At 38.0% G+C, this 15725-nt stretch overlaps 1 protein-coding gene across 1 annotated transcript in view; it reads right to left on the reverse strand.

Annotated features, from left to right (window-relative positions):
* The window catches only part of Lars (leucyl-tRNA synthetase), a 72275-nt gene that overhangs the window by 14177 nt on the left and 42373 nt on the right, over positions 1 to 15725 (reverse strand). The window contains exons 16-24 of the mRNA XM_023715332.1: positions 15224 to 15309; positions 15076 to 15141; positions 14893 to 14975; positions 14094 to 14232; positions 13446 to 13658; positions 11529 to 11586; positions 7907 to 7970; positions 3595 to 3778; positions 1390 to 1480 (exon numbers count right to left, since the gene is read on the reverse strand). Coding sequence (XP_023571100.1) covers positions 1390 to 1480; positions 3595 to 3778; positions 7907 to 7970; positions 11529 to 11586; positions 13446 to 13658; positions 14094 to 14232; positions 14893 to 14975; positions 15076 to 15141; positions 15224 to 15309 — 984 coding nt within the window. The remainder of the gene's footprint in view (positions 1 to 1389; positions 1481 to 3594; positions 3779 to 7906; positions 7971 to 11528; positions 11587 to 13445; positions 13659 to 14093; positions 14233 to 14892; positions 14976 to 15075; positions 15142 to 15223; positions 15310 to 15725) is intronic.

The raw sequence follows: 15725 nt of genomic DNA on the forward strand, positions 1-15725 counted from the left end.
CCCCAGCACCACATGCCAGCCAGCCCCGCCCCCTGGTGGGCTGAGCTGGCCACACACACACAAATAAATAAATAAATAAAATTTAAAAAAAAATAAAAATAAAAATAAAATAAAATAAAAATAAAGGAAATACATTCAGTATCTTGTTTCAAAGCAGTCCAAGTTTTGCATTTTACTTTTTAAATTTCCAAGTAAATATATATCAATCCTTGTCCGAAGCACACAGTGGTTTTGTATTAACGGTTTGGTTTTTTTTTGTGGAACTGGGGATTGAACTCTGATCCTTACATTTGCCAGTCAAGCGCTTATCCTACTGAGCCATCTCCCTGGCCCCAAACAAGATTTTTTTTTTTTTTTGGCAGAACTGGGGATTGAACTCAGGCCCTTGCGCTTGCCAGGGAAGCACTTATTCCACTGATCCATCTCCCCAGATCCATGTATTAATGGTTCTTAAGAAGAAAAATATTTAAAAAGGCATTCTATAAGTGATATATAAATGTTGAAGGATTTTAAAATTTTTTAAATGTATAGTAAGGGTGAACGGTCTAAGCAACCTGTAAAATATTAAATGCCCCCAAAAGCACTTACCATTATTTAACTACATCTCCAAAAACAAAGTTACATAAACCCATGCAGGTGTGAAATTTTACAAAGCTAATCAAGTAAAGTTGGATTTTTTACTACAAGTAGTTGAAATGCCAAACTTGAGGAAATACTGACATCTTGTGGAAAACACCTGAAAACATTTGCTTTCAAATAGTGATTATTTATAATTTTGCCTTTACTTTTATCAATTTTAAAAAGTTTTCCTTGGATTAGAGAAAGGACATCACTCATGAGGCATCTGCTTAGCATGTACGAGGCACCAAACTAAATCCCCTACACTGTATACACACCTCTGGACTTTGGCAGATTTTAGGTTTAATCTTATTAATGCTCAAGGATCAAACAGAATTCTTTATAGTAAATGATACAAAAATACCAAAGAGATTACATAAGAGTCACAACTTATTGAGGAATTTAAAACCTTCTTTGACAAGATTTTCATTGTGCATGTCAGACATGCAATTATGTTATAGCAGGAATAAAAATGGGAGAAAACAAATCACCTTGGGGACCAGAAAGATAGCTCAGCGGACTAAGCACCTGCTTAAGCAAGCACAGGGACCAGCGAACAATCCCACATGCTGCACCGGCCCTACCCCCAGGCATGCTGAGCTGACCAATGAGGCCGTGCTCCGAGAGCTGGGGAGGCTGAAAACAAGAGGATCACTGTAAGTCCGAGCTACACAGTAAGACCCTGCACAAAAAGAAAAAAAAAAAAAAAAAAAAAACCTTAAGAAAAGAAAATCACTTTGACATGTTTTACATACCAAAAGAATAACATACCTGAAACTCAAAAAAACCTGTTTTCAAAGCTTCTTTAAACATCATCTTTTCATAGTTTTGATCTGTTTTTATAATTCCAGAATTTATTTCACTATTGAATAAAAAAAAAATAATTGGATTTAAAGATAATTTTATACACATACATAAAGCTACTCTAGATATTACTAAGCAGCAAAATGAGAATACCCCGAAACATTTAAAATTGCTCAATATGGAGACCTGTGGGTTAGCTCAGTTGTTTAAGCACGTGCTTATGCAAACACAGTCAGGAGCAGGATACCGTGGTTCAATCCCTCACTCCACATGTCTTACCAGACCAGCCTTTAAGGCTGCCTGAGCCAGCAAAAAAAAAAAAAAATCCTTCTCAACTTAAAAATAAATAAATAAGAGCCAGCCAAATAGCTCAGCAGATTAAAGTACCTGCACGTAGGTGGAGAGGCAGGGAGGCAATTCATTCCCTGGGCCCTGCTCCCAGGGTGTGCTGAGACAGCAATTGAGACTGGGCATGGTAGCGTGTACCTGTAATCCCAGCTCTTAGGAGGCTGTAAACAAGTAGATCACTACGAGTCTGATCTAGTAGTGAGATCCTGAACACCACATAGACCCTTCCCTAAAATACAAAAAATAAAAATAAAATTGTTCAATACAGTCTTTGTGTGTGTGTGTGTGGTGCTCAGTCCACCCTGGGGGCAGGGCTGACACAGTACATGCCAGGGATTGAATGGAGGTCCCTGTGCTTAGCTAAGCTTTAGTCCACTGAGTTATCTCGCTGGCCCAAACAGTCTTTTCTTTAACGCTGACTATTGTAGCCATTCTATTGTCTATCCACCCTGAGTACTATACTACCATCTTTTCAGGCTCCTATTTATGATAACGGTTAATTGCACTTGTTTTGTTTGAAAATTCCTTGATGGAAGCTTTATTATAAAGCTTAAATATGTATGAAAAGAACTTAACTAAAGTTGCAGACAACCTTTAATTATTGCATTGTGAATGACTAACACTAGAAAAAACTTTCCCTCACCACCTAGGGTACTTCTTAATTTGGCCTAATCCAGTACCAATCTTTTTTTCTTATCTTCTACTTCTGCCCTCCACACACTGGAAGTCAAATCTCAAATATCAGACCCTTTTCATGTCATATACATGTTCTTTCCTTTCCTTTATTTTTTAAGAAACCCAGCTCTTCCAGTCTCTTTGGTCTTGGCGGCACAAGCGAGACAATGAAGGGAATATCATCCTTTGGAAAGCATCGTTGTAAGATGCACACTGTGTGCCACCGCTGTAGCTCTAAGGCCTAACACCTTCAGAAGCCGACTTGTGGCATATGTGGCTATCCCACCAAGCGCAAGAGAAAGTACAAATGGATTGCAAAGGCTAAAGGCAAAATACCACCGGAACTGGACGAATGAGGCACCAAAAAATTGTATATTGCAGATTCAGACACGGATTCCATGAAGGAACGACACCAAAAGCCAAGACAGCAGCTGTTGCAGCATCCAGTTCATCTTGAGAATTGCAGCAATCACTCAAATGCTTTGGTTTTAAGAGATTTTTAAAAAAAAAAAAAGAAAGAAAGAAACCCAGAGCCACATATCTAGGAATTACCTTATTATTGCATTTACAATGGGCTGAGTGTTTGTCTCTCCTGCTAGACAAGAAAGAATTTTGTCTTACTCATCTCTGTAACACCAGTGTTTAAGAACATGAAGAGGCTGTCTTTTGAATTAAAAATAAAAATCTCCATTTTTCTTAATCTATTTTTCCTTTTCTGCCCTAGTCTAATGCAGGTTTTAGAGACAGAATAATGCATTCCTGTAACCCTACCTACTTGGGTGGCTAAGGTATGATGATCACAAGTTCAAGGCAGCGTGGACAAAAAAGGGAAACCAGGTCTCAAAAAAAGAGAAACAAATTCATAGCTTGAAACAAATTCAAGTTTTCAATACTAGCTTTCAGGCATTTAGGCTCAGTTTCTTTATCTACAAAGCAAAGCTAATAAAGTAATACCTTTATAAAATAAGGGTGTGTTTTTAGGCTAAAACCAGGTAAGAGATGCAAAGTATTTAACATAGCACCCGGCACAAGGAAACCTTCAAGGAATAGTAGGCATCATTATCATCTAATTTATTTTATGAAAAAAAAAAAAAAAAGTTAAAAAATTCACTAAGCAACTCTACAAAGTGGTTGGGACCTGTAGATTACCTGGCAAAAACTCTATCATTGAAAGTGTTGGCAGGACCACTTCTTAGGCTGTCCCAGTTGGCAACCATTTCTTTTACCCATTCCACCCAGGTATACAGACGGAGAATGCCCGCATCAGCCATGGTTTCCACAAAGTTGGCATCTTCAACAGTGTCACCAGCATCAGCAAGAGCCAGGCGCATTCCTGAAGCAAGGGAAAAAATATTGATGAATTAAAATATGGATAATGAATATCAATCGTATACCCATTGGGGTATACTACTAACCCCACAAATAAATTAAATATGTTTTAAAGTACTGTCCTAGATGAACAACAAAAATAAAATCACTGTTAGGGTTAGGGTTAAGGTTAGGCTTAGGGTTAGGGTTAGGAAAAAAAAGAAAAAATAAATAAACAAATAAAAAATAAAATCACCAACAGTAGGGTCCATAACTATGTGGTTGAAATATTTGAACCATCTGTATCAATCTGCATGCTTTTCATCAATATGCATTTCTTCTGAGGCACACTGAGTTATGAGATAAAGTGACCTTTAATGAGGCACAGGAAAAAAAACACACTGGGAAAAGATACACATCTCTTTGTGATTTCCCTATCAACATCTCAGCCTCATTTAGAGGAAGCAAAACATCACGATAGCTAATGCATGAGATCACACACTGCTGCCAATGTATACAAATGCATGTTTAGGGCTGGGGAGATGGCTCAGTGGAATAGGCGCTTCCCTGGCAAGTGCAAGGGCCGGAGTTCAATCCCCGGTTCTGCCAAAAATAAACAAATGCATGTTTAATTTCTCAGTACTAAAATTAGGTTCTTCCAAGTTTTTCTGTTACTGAAACAAGGGTTTTGTTTGTTTTTGGTACCAGAAATTAAACTTGAGACTTTGCACCTGACAAGGTGCTGAAATTTTAGTTTTCTGATTCTCATGTCTTAGTATTACCAAAACATTCCACTTGAATGGGCTGAGGACATAGCTCAGGGTCCTGTAGACCCTTCCCTTAAATATAATAAATAAATAAATAAATAAATAAATAAACTACCAGACCTATTTCTAGAATGAAACTGTGTCTTAGAGGCAAAAGATAAGGACATGTAATATTAAGCCAGATACACACTAAGTATCTTTCAGAACACACAAGAAATTAAAAGAATTTTTTTAGGTTTTTAAAGTAACTTTTTATTTTTTTTTGGCAGAACCGGGGATTGAACTCAGGCCCTTGGGCTTGCCAGGCAAGCACTTATTCTACTGAGCTATCTCCCCAGCCCCCTAAAGTAACTTTATACTTACAGAAAAACTGTAAAATTATAAAAAGTAGTACACAGAATAAATGTCTCATTCACCCAGCTTCCCAAGTGTAACATATAGCTATAGTATCAAAACCAGGAAGTTAACATTAGTCTAACACTGTTAAACAAAAAACAGGCTTTGCAAACATTTCTACTATTTTCTAATATCCTTTTATTCCAGGATCTTATCCAGAATTCTATATTGCATTTAATTATTTGTTTTTGAGACAGTGCCTCACCATGTAGCCCAGCCTGGCCTCAAACTGGCAGTCTCAGCCTCTCACGTGCTGATTATAGGCGACCACACCCAGCCCTGCATTTAATTCTTGTGTCCCCTTAGTCTCTTCAAATGTGACAGTTTCTCAGTCCTTTCTTGCCTTTCAAGACCGACATTTTTTAATAAATGTCACTTAACAAAACTGCTCTGAATTATATTTTTTGTGAGATATTTCCTCATGATTAAACTAAAGTTATGAACCTTCCATCAGAGTAATACAAATAACACAAAGCAGACGTTGTATTCTCTCAGTGTATCCTAAGAAAGCACATGATACTGATAGTACACTACTGGTTTACTAATCTTTATCATTTGGTTAATAAAGTCCTATGTACTAAGTTTCTTCACTATTATTTTTCCCTTTCTAATAAATATCTTGACAGAAATAATCTCAAGAATATGTAACTATTTTGTCTCTTCTGAAATTGTCACTGATTAATTTTAGCGACCATTTATGGATGTTGCCTATAATAATTATGACCATGTTGTTTGCCTAATGGTACTTTTATATTTCACCTTATTTCACAGTGTTCTACATTAATTAGACTTCAAATGGAAATGTCCCTACTACTTCACTATGGGGGTGGGGGGAGTGCTAGGGGACTGAGGCAGGCTCTTGCTGTATCATTCAGGCTGGCCTTGAACTCACTGTATAGCCCAGGATGGCCTTAACCTTGCAGCATCCTCCTGCTTCAGGCTTCTGTAGGCTAGGATCACAGGAGGACACCACCATGCCCAGCTAATTTAGAATTTACTATACTCACTGGACATAACCCAACACTACCACTATTAACTTTGTTTTCTGAAGTATCCCAGCAGGAGTCACTAGAAGCTCCTTCAGGTTGGTTCCTGTGTCTTTTCATTGTATCCCCAAAGGCTTGGGATATAGCTCACTTGCTTAGTTAACTAGAGACACCATGGTTCTAGCAGTCAAAGCTATACAAAAAGGAATACTCATGTAGTGTCAGTCCCTCCTTAGCTTTAACAGCTAAGGTCCATTCTACCCAAGCCCATCCATCCCACAGATAACTAATCTGTCTGGATTCTAGCTCATCATCTTAAGCTAAAAAAAAAAAAAAAAAAAGCACAAACATATGTTCATTTCTGCTACTTTGGTAAATAAATAAGGCACATACTATGTTAATTTTTTACACAGTTTACTTTTTTGTTTTTGCTTTATTTTCACTTAAAAAATATATCTTGGCTGGGTGTTGTGGCCCACACCTGTAATCCCAGCACTCAGGAGGCTGAAGCAGGATTGCTGGTTACAAAAGTGAGTTCAAGGCCAGCCTGAACTGTATGGTAAAACCCTGTTTCAAGAAGACCTCCCTAAAAAAATGTATCTTGGCTTCTCAGGAAGCTAAAGCAAGAGGATTCCCAAGTTCAAGGCCATCCTAGACAATTTAAAGATACTGTTTCCAATAAAAAAAAAAATGACTGGGAATATATTTCAGTGCAACAGAGGGTCTCTGAGTTCAATCCCCAGTACTGGTAAAAAATATATAAGTTTTATATGTAATTATACATATAATATAGAGTTGTTTAAAAAATGTGAAAGAACTCTATAAAGGTTTAGAGTGATTTCTAAGATCTTATTTTAATAACTACACATTGGCTGTACACATTCCTATACAGAAACACCTAGGTGACAACAATATTTTCCAAGATAATCAATGCTATAGTGAAAAACAGATATGCTTTTATATTGGTGGAGGTACACCTTCAGGGTAAATAGCTAGAGGGGGACTGTAGGGCCACGAAGACAGCTGAGTGTGATGGTACATACCTGCCCAGCACTCTGGGAAACCAAGATAGGAGGCTCAAAAGTTTGAGACCAATCTGCACAATTTGTGAGACCTTATCTCAATATAAAAAAACAAAAAAAGGCTGGGACCGTAGCTCAGTGTGAAAGCCCTGGATTCAGTCAACAGTAACTCAAGAAAAAAATAAAATAAAATTTTGTTAGAAATTTTGTCTCTGGATGGCTGTATCAAATTTGCCTTGTCACTAGCAATGTATGAGAGTAAGTACATATGCAGAGAAAGTGATGATTCTATCAAGTGAGAAAAAATGGGCAGGGAGATTAGAAAAGGGAGCATTTTCAAAGGCACATGCTTTTTATGTTTTCTGAATTTCATATCATCTGGATGTATTACCTACTCAAAGTAAAGCATATTTCTAAAATATATTCTAAGGAATAAAGATAAATACACGTCCAATAAAAGAAAAAAACAAACCATGAACTCCAACTGAGCCAGCCATGAGTAACTAGAAGCACCATGATGATCAATGAGTAGCTCAGGAAGACATGTACACTCCCTCCAGAACACCCAGCATTGTACATTTCTTCTCTTCATGAAATACTACTAAATGTAACAGTGCTCAAGCTAGGTAAAATTTTTTCTACAAAAAATAAATGGTTGCACGTTCAAATCATCTGTGAAAACAGCAAAAACAAAATATCTTGGAAAAGCTGCTTACAAACTAAGTATTTCTATAGAACTCTAGAATCTCAGCAATTAAATTATAGTGAGTCTCATTTAAAAGATGACTTTTACCTCAGATATAACTTATTCCTGAACAGATATAAATCTTACATTTGTTTATCTGCAAAGAAAATATACTTATTTTAAAACTTTATTAAAAGCAAGAGAAAAAATTAAAACACCAATTTTACCTTGTCTTGTATAATCTAAGGAGAATCAGACCTATGTAATAGCAATAAGAAAAATGTATATTGTACTCACCGTCAGCAGAAAACTTGTCAACAGCTTGAGCCAAAGTGAGGAAGTTCCCTGTGGATTTTGACATCTATAAGAGAAGGTCAATGATTATGAATTAACAAACACACACACACACACACACACACACACACACAAGCCAAGTCAGCGAAATCAAATTCAGTAGGTTGGCTATCATGAGATTTAAAAAAAGGAATCTAGAGACTGGGCATGGTGGCACATGCCTGTATTCCCAGCTCTTGGGAGGCTGTAAACAGGTGGATCCCTCTGAGTCTGATCTAATAGTGAGACCCTGAACACCCTGTACATCCTTCCCTAAAATTAAAAAGAAAAAAAACCACATTAAAAAAGAAAACTAAAACCAAAAAAAAAGCAATCTAAAACAAGAAATAAGAGGGACAATACAGCTTAGTGATAGAGCGCTTGCTTAATGTGCATAAGGCCCTATGTTCAAGCCCTGGTACCACAAATAAAACAAAACAAATAAATTGCACACAAAACAGGATATTTTACAGGAATTTTAGAGATGCAAACTTTAGAGGTCAACTGAAGTTGATCCAATGAAGTGCCTTCTTGTCTGGGAGACTGAACTAATCAGTGACAGAGCTAAGTCAGGGATCCCAGCCTGACACTGAGTCCCTGCACTTTCCTCTAGTCTCTGTTGCCCCAGGTAATGGTGGTAGGGGGGCATGGACATGTGGACCAATTCCACTATCATTGGAACATTTCAGCTAAGGTCAGGTCAAGCTCTACAGCATCCAGAGACATTCAGAAACAGAATGGAGGCGCTTATAAGGCTAGTTAGGATTTTTACAACCTTCCTATCATCACAGTAACAATACTTGTTTGCTTAAGCTGTACCCCACCCTAGGTCAAGCATCTGGCAATCTCTAATGTTTTAAATTTTTTATGTTATCATAACTTTGCTGATACAAAGAGTGATTTTTTTTTTTTCTTTTTTGGCAGAACCAGGGATTGAACTCACACCCTTGCGCTTGCCAGGCAAGTGCTTACTCTACTGAGCTATCTCCATAGCCCAAAGAGTGATTATTGTATCAATTTTCTATAATATGGCAATAAAGCATCTTATTCTAACAAAGTCAGTATTAATACAACAATGTTCTGTTAGATTAATATTTTTTTTGTTTTAAGTGGGGATTAAATCCAGAGGCTATGCTCTGAGCTACATATCCAACCCTTCTTATTTTATTCTGAGACAGGGTCTCACTATCATGACTAAGCCACCAAGTTGCATAAACTGGGCAAAAGTGGGTGATCTTCCTGTCTCAGCCTCCCAGAGTGCTGGGATTACAAGCATGTGTCACCAAAGCCAGCATTGTTTTCTCTTTTTTTTTCACAAATAGGACTTTATCACTATTAAAAATCTGGATCTTAAAAGACTCTTGGACTGGTGGTTCATATCCATCAACTCATTCAACTTTATTTTTTATTTATTTATTTGTGTGTGTGTGTGTGTGTGTGTGTGTGTGGCCAGCTTAGCCCACCAGGGGGCGGGGCTGGCTGGCATGTGGTGCTGGGGGATTGAACCGTACTCCCTTTGCTTTGCTAAGCTTGTTCTAAGTAGGTGCTTTAGACCACTGAGCCATCTCACCAGGCCAACTCATTCAACTTTAGCTCCAGTCTCATCCCCAGTAGCCTTTCCAGAGCTACTACCTTCACTATGAAGTTCCACAAGTTTTTCCAATTCAAACGGGCTTCTTCAGCAGTTTTACTTTTCTGATGAAGACATCAGGAAGAGGGTAGATACATTGGCAAGGCTTTTCTATGTCTTTCTCAATGCTGTCTGGAACCAGTTTATGGGCCACTTCCATCAAGTCGTTTCTCACATCTCTCAGGTCATGATTTCCATCATCTTCTTCCAGATCTGGCGGACCTGTTGGTGCTGAGCGTAAGAGGCCTTCCGTATCTGAATGTTGCATTTTTAGTAAAGCCAACATGGAACAGACGAAGCAAGTAATCATCAGTAGTCTTGACATCCACATAAGCTTTGATCATGGTCTGCCATTTTTTGACCATGGAATACATTTTGTCATGGGTGAGATCTATGCCTTGGAAGTTAGTCAGGCAGTTTTTGCCCTGATCATCTTCAATAATTGGTTTGAATTTTCTAAAGGCAACTTCATCATTCTGCAGATCAGCAAGGCTCACTTCAAACACTTGACCTTTGAGCCCATCAGATGCAACTTTGGTTCCTTGAGTTCTGATGACAAGTGTTTTTCCAGTATTTCTTATGTTGAACATAGCTGGTGTCTTCACATCATACCAGTCTTTTTTAGAAAATGGATCAACCACTTTCTTCTTCACTCCCTTTCTGCCGACTTTTATAAAGTGCTTGTTGTTGTCCACCATCTCGGTGCTGCTCAGAGCCAAAGGGGCAGGGCTGGCAGCGCATATGATGCTGGGGATTGAACCACAGTCCTCTGTGCCTGCCTGTTTGCCTAAGCAGGCGCTTTAGATCACTGACCTATCTTGCCAGCGTATAGCATTATTTTATAAGGTAAAAAAAGAGTGCCCTTCTCTAACTGGCACAAAGGTGTTAAAGGGGCAGCAGGAGCTTTGTCAAGTACTCATAATCTCCTGTCAAGGACCCTGATTAATAAGATAAAGGTCTACGTAGACTTTATAAAAAAAAAAAAAATCACATATTATTAGTAGGAAGAGCACTGCTGGTGGTAAAGCAATATAGAGAGGGACAGTACACTACAGTATCTGGAAAGAAGCACTGAAAAACACTTAAAAGCCTGACAAAGCCAAATCTTACGATTCTATTCATTTAATGGCCATATACTCATTTCAGCAGCACATATACTAAAATATTCATTCATTTAGTGGCCAATAGCATAAGATTAAAAAAAGCATCAAACCTTCTCAGTAAGAAAGATCATGGTGGGGCTGGTGAGATGGCTCAGTGGTCTAAAGCACCTACTTGGAACAAGCTTGGCAAAGCACAGGGACCGCGGTTCAATCCCCCAGCACCACATGCCAGCCAGCCGCACCCCCTGGTGGGCTGAGCTGGCCACACACACACACACACACACACACACACAATAAATAAATGTTAAAAAAAAAAAATTACTATTAAAAAAAAAAAAAGAAAGATCATGGATCACGATACTGAGATTTTTATGCTTCCTAACGTGTCTCTGTTCCAGCCACAATCCATTGTCAACTGTTACTCCAAATACCAATGTTACAGTAGGTACATTTTCTTCATCTCATCCCTCAGTTAATACTTTATATTCTCCATTTGCTCAGTTTTAAAAATTACAGTGTAATTTATAGTGTTAGGCCCAAACAATTCAAATTAGTTTTTAATTGACTAGTTCACATTCCTTTTTTTTCTATTAAAAAAAAAAAAAAAAATGCAGCTCCCTAAATCGAGGAAGACTTCCACAGAATTTGGGGTGAATGTGTGTATTTTTTTATTTTGGCTTTTGAAACAGAGTCTTGCTACTCAGTGCAATCTGGTCTTAAACTTATGTAGCACAGGCTAGTCTAAACCTGCAGGCAATCTTGCTGCCTCAGCCTCCTACAGTGCTGGGATTATAGGCACGCACTACAGTGCCCAGCACTAGGGGCTCCACCTTCCCAAGTCAATGAGCCTTACCTTCTCAGAGTTGAGGAGGAGATGTCCATTTGCTCTCACAGCTTTGGGCCATTTGTCACTTTGCAAGTAAACATTTAAAGACAAAATTTAAAGAAAGATTGTGGTTTAGACTTAAAATTTTGAGGTAAACATTAATAGACTCATAAAAGTTTGCTAAGACAATGTCCAACAGTATTCACTGTACTCCTGGTTTATTTTGTTTTGGTACTGGGGACTGAATCCAGGGCCTTGCATGCACTAGGCAAGCACCTTACCACTGAGCTACACCCACAGCGGCAGCCCTTTCTTGAAAAGGAAACAAATGAAACCAACCAAAGGACTAGGTATATAAATTATGATACTAACATGCTGTAAATGATATAACTATTTAAAATATATAAGGGATACATGACTATAAAAAAGATATTATGTGGGCCGGCCAGATAGCACAGCGGACTAAAGCACCTGCTTCAGCAGAGCACAGTGGCCAGGGTTTGATACCCCATGTGCCGTGCCAGCCCCGCCCGCAGGGTGCACTGCGATTGCAACTGAGACTGGGCACAGTGGCGAGCACTTGTAAACCCAGTGCTTAGGAGGCTGAAAACAGGAGAATCACTATGAGTCTGATCTATGTAGTGAGACCCTGTACTAAATACAGAAAAAAAATATATTATGTGAAAAAAATGAGACATACTAGTGTATACAATGTGGTATCATTGCATGAATTTAAAAACAGAAATGCCTGATGTCCACTGTATCAATAAACATTTTTTCCAGAAGTAATTTCAAGAAAGAAGAGCAGTGATGAACTCTGGGAACTAGAATATCATGCATGAAAGTTCACTTTTAAACCATGTTCACTCATTCATTCCAGCAATGAGACCATAGACCCATGGAATGAGTTTTGCAGCCAGGTTCAGCCCCTCACTAGCTCCCCAGTAACTGGGATTAAAGTTACGTGTCACATCTGGCTACAACTACATTTTAAACAATAGGAAAAAATATATATGTAGTATATAAGAACAACATTAAGCTTATTTTATTCCTCTACCTCAAAATCTTCCTGTCATTTTGTTGTTGCTTTTTCCTTTTGATTTTTTGAGATAGGGTCTTGCTATGTAGTTTGGACTGGTCTTGAACTCAATATGTTGCCCAGACCAGCACCAAACTCATAACAATCCCCATGCCTCAGCCTCCCAAGTGCTGAGATCACAGGCATGTGCCACCATGCCTGGCTTCCTATTATTCTTGAGGGCTGAAAAATAAAGTATCATTCTAAATACAAGAAGTCAAGTGACAATTAAATGCCAGTACCTTGTACTCTTAGTGAGAAATTTAAAGACAACAATATGCAATGTATTAACCATGTTACCCTCCTATTACCTTGTTTTGATATTTTGGGGTTGTTTTCTCTTTAAAATTAAAAACAAAGAAGTCCTATAATATTCTTTTGGTTTTATGAGACAGAATCTGGAGCAACTAGAGGGAAAGACAGAGATATATCTGGGCCAAGAAGGAAGAGGACAGAAGAATCAGTCTGGAGAGTGTGGACCCAAATTCTAGTCAGAACACTGCTACCAGCAAAAGCTAAACCCATAGCATTCCCAATTGTACAGGGCAGGTTCATTCCAGTTCTGACACTGCACATCTATCTTATGCTGCCTCTCTTCTGGCATCTAAGAGGTCAGATGGACTACCAGCACACCAACACTGTACTTGAAACAGGACTTGCTGTGGTAGCTTGAGGTAGGTTATGAGGATTTCTATATTCATAACAGAGAGGAAAGGTGTGCTTTCTGCATTAGTATACATTAGTATAAGAAAAACAAAGTCACTAGCAAATCTAGCTATACCTTCCACAATAATTTCTCAAATATTTAAAATAACAAGATATCTCCATTGATATAAAAATCAGTCCATATCTATTTAAATATTTACCTTTGTTCCATCCAGATCGCCACATGATTATAAAAGAAATATGAAAGATGATTTGGAATAAGATCCTTGCCAGAGACTCGAAGATCCACAGGATACCAAAACTCAAACTCCTGCTTTAACTGATCTAATTTTTCCTTTGAAATCTGCGTCTTAGGAAATGGAGCATTCTTGAAGAAAATATAATCCCAAACTTCCTTAGTCATTTGCTGTGGTCTGTATTAAAATAAAACAGTGTATTTACAGTCTGACCCCAGAACCTTTCCACTGAAATATATCCCCAGCCTTTTTCTTGAGACAGGGTCTCAGCTGCTAAACTGCTCACAGCTATGTCTGAATGTGTGCTCCTCCTGCCTCAGTGTCCCAAATCCCTGCTGGGATTAGTTATGTAACACCACATACCTACAACCTAGGAATCTTTCTTAGTGTGGTTATAATAACAAATAAAAATTTGCTCCCATTAAAGTGAAGGGATAATAATAATATAGGAAGGGTTACATATTAATTTGTCTTCACCTCACAGTAAGAAAACATGACAAAATTATCCTAAATGAACTTTTTAGAAAATTAAATATAAGAGAAACTTTTCAATACATAAATACGATGACAATGCTTACTAACAAACTACATTCCTTTGTCTTATCTACTAACCTTATACCCAGTGGGGATTCAGCCTGTCCTCGCAAGTTCCCTCCTTGTAACAGGTGTGCAACTGTGTAAAACGCCATGTAAATAGTGGAATCTGAGAGGGATTCAATCAGCCACTGCTCATCCCAAGGCAGGCGAGTGCCTGTAATAAAGAGAATTAATGCTAGAGGAACCTTAAGACACTTAATTCACAGAACTCATTATTTTTAACAAGAGGACGGCTTTTACAAAACTACTTAATTAAGGTTTTGCTTTATTTTGCTTTGGTGGTACAAGAATTGAACCCTGGCCTGTTATACCACTGAACTGTATCCCCTCTTTATTTTTTATTTTGAGAAAGGGTTTCACTAAATTGCCCAGGTTGGCCACAAACAAGGATTACAGATCTGTGCCACCATAACCATCTAGAAGTTCTTAAATTCTATTTGAATAATTAATAAAAATGATAGACAAAAAACAAAGTAGTGACGCTCTAGAGTCTTTTTGTTTAAAAAATCGCCATGGGGCTGGGGATGTGGCTCAGTGGTAGAGCTCTTACCTTACATGCACAAAGCCCTAAATTCTAACCCCAGCACCCCCCCCCCCCCCACACACACACACAAATATAAAAGCTATGTGAGTTAGAGGTGACATATTTCTGTAAGACTGATATTAGGGGACCACATCCTAGATTCCTTCTTCTCACCAAAACCTGTTACTTCCAATTAAGAAGACACTGAGAGGGTAAAACAATTAAAATGTATGTGAGCTGTGAAATAAATAGGCAAAGCCACCCAAACAGAAGTGCTTCAAGTTTGTTTACCTAAGCCATAAGATCTAGAGCAAGCATGTTCTTGTAGCCAGTCTAAGGAAGCTTCAAAATTCCTCCTGGTCTCCTCACAGAATCTAAAAGGAGGGGAGAAAAAAAAAAAAGTGTTTCCCTCCACCTTTACAATCTTTCATATTCTCACTTCCTTTCCTCTCTCCTCATATTCTCCCATCTTACGTCTCCACATTCTTCAAACACTGGGATGTCTGTTTTTTCCAGTTCTCTTCTCCATAATCCAAGTACCTGGAGTAAACAAATGCATTTCTTTAAGGTCAGAGATAAGCAAAGTGACTAATTAAACTTTCTTGCTACAAAAGAGACTAACCATTGGTCACACAGAGCCACTACACATTCATCTGAAGACCTGGACATCACCTGTTTCTCTGGTTCCATATAAATATATGCATCGCCCTAAGAATAAATAAAAATGCATTCAATATTATGCCTAATCAATCTCCACTCTTCATAGTGATGTTTTCAGAAATATATTTTAAAGGAATATAATGTCTCTAATAAACCCCATTTTTCATTATACAGTCTTCTTTTGGCGGAACTTACCTGTTTTTCCTTTTACACAAGGACTGAGGCTGAAAAAACATGCAACTTCATCAAGCAGCTCATTTTCCCTAGCTGCCTACTCCTTTTCAGTAAAAAGTGAAACAGTATTAGCAGTTTCCTTTCTTATAATCTGGTAGCCTATATATAACAGCTTTCTACACTTCTTATAAAAATATAAACAGGACTTCCCTGGCAAGTGCAAGGGCCTGACTTCAATCCCCAGTTTTGCCAAAGGAAAAAAAAAAAAAAAAAAAAGAATAGGGTCATAA

This window comes from Octodon degus, unplaced genomic scaffold (assembly GCF_000260255.1).
Source record: "Octodon degus isolate 3935 unplaced genomic scaffold, OctDeg1.0 scaffold00040, whole genome shotgun sequence".
Lineage (NCBI taxonomy): Eukaryota > Metazoa > Chordata > Mammalia > Rodentia > Octodontidae > Octodon > Octodon degus.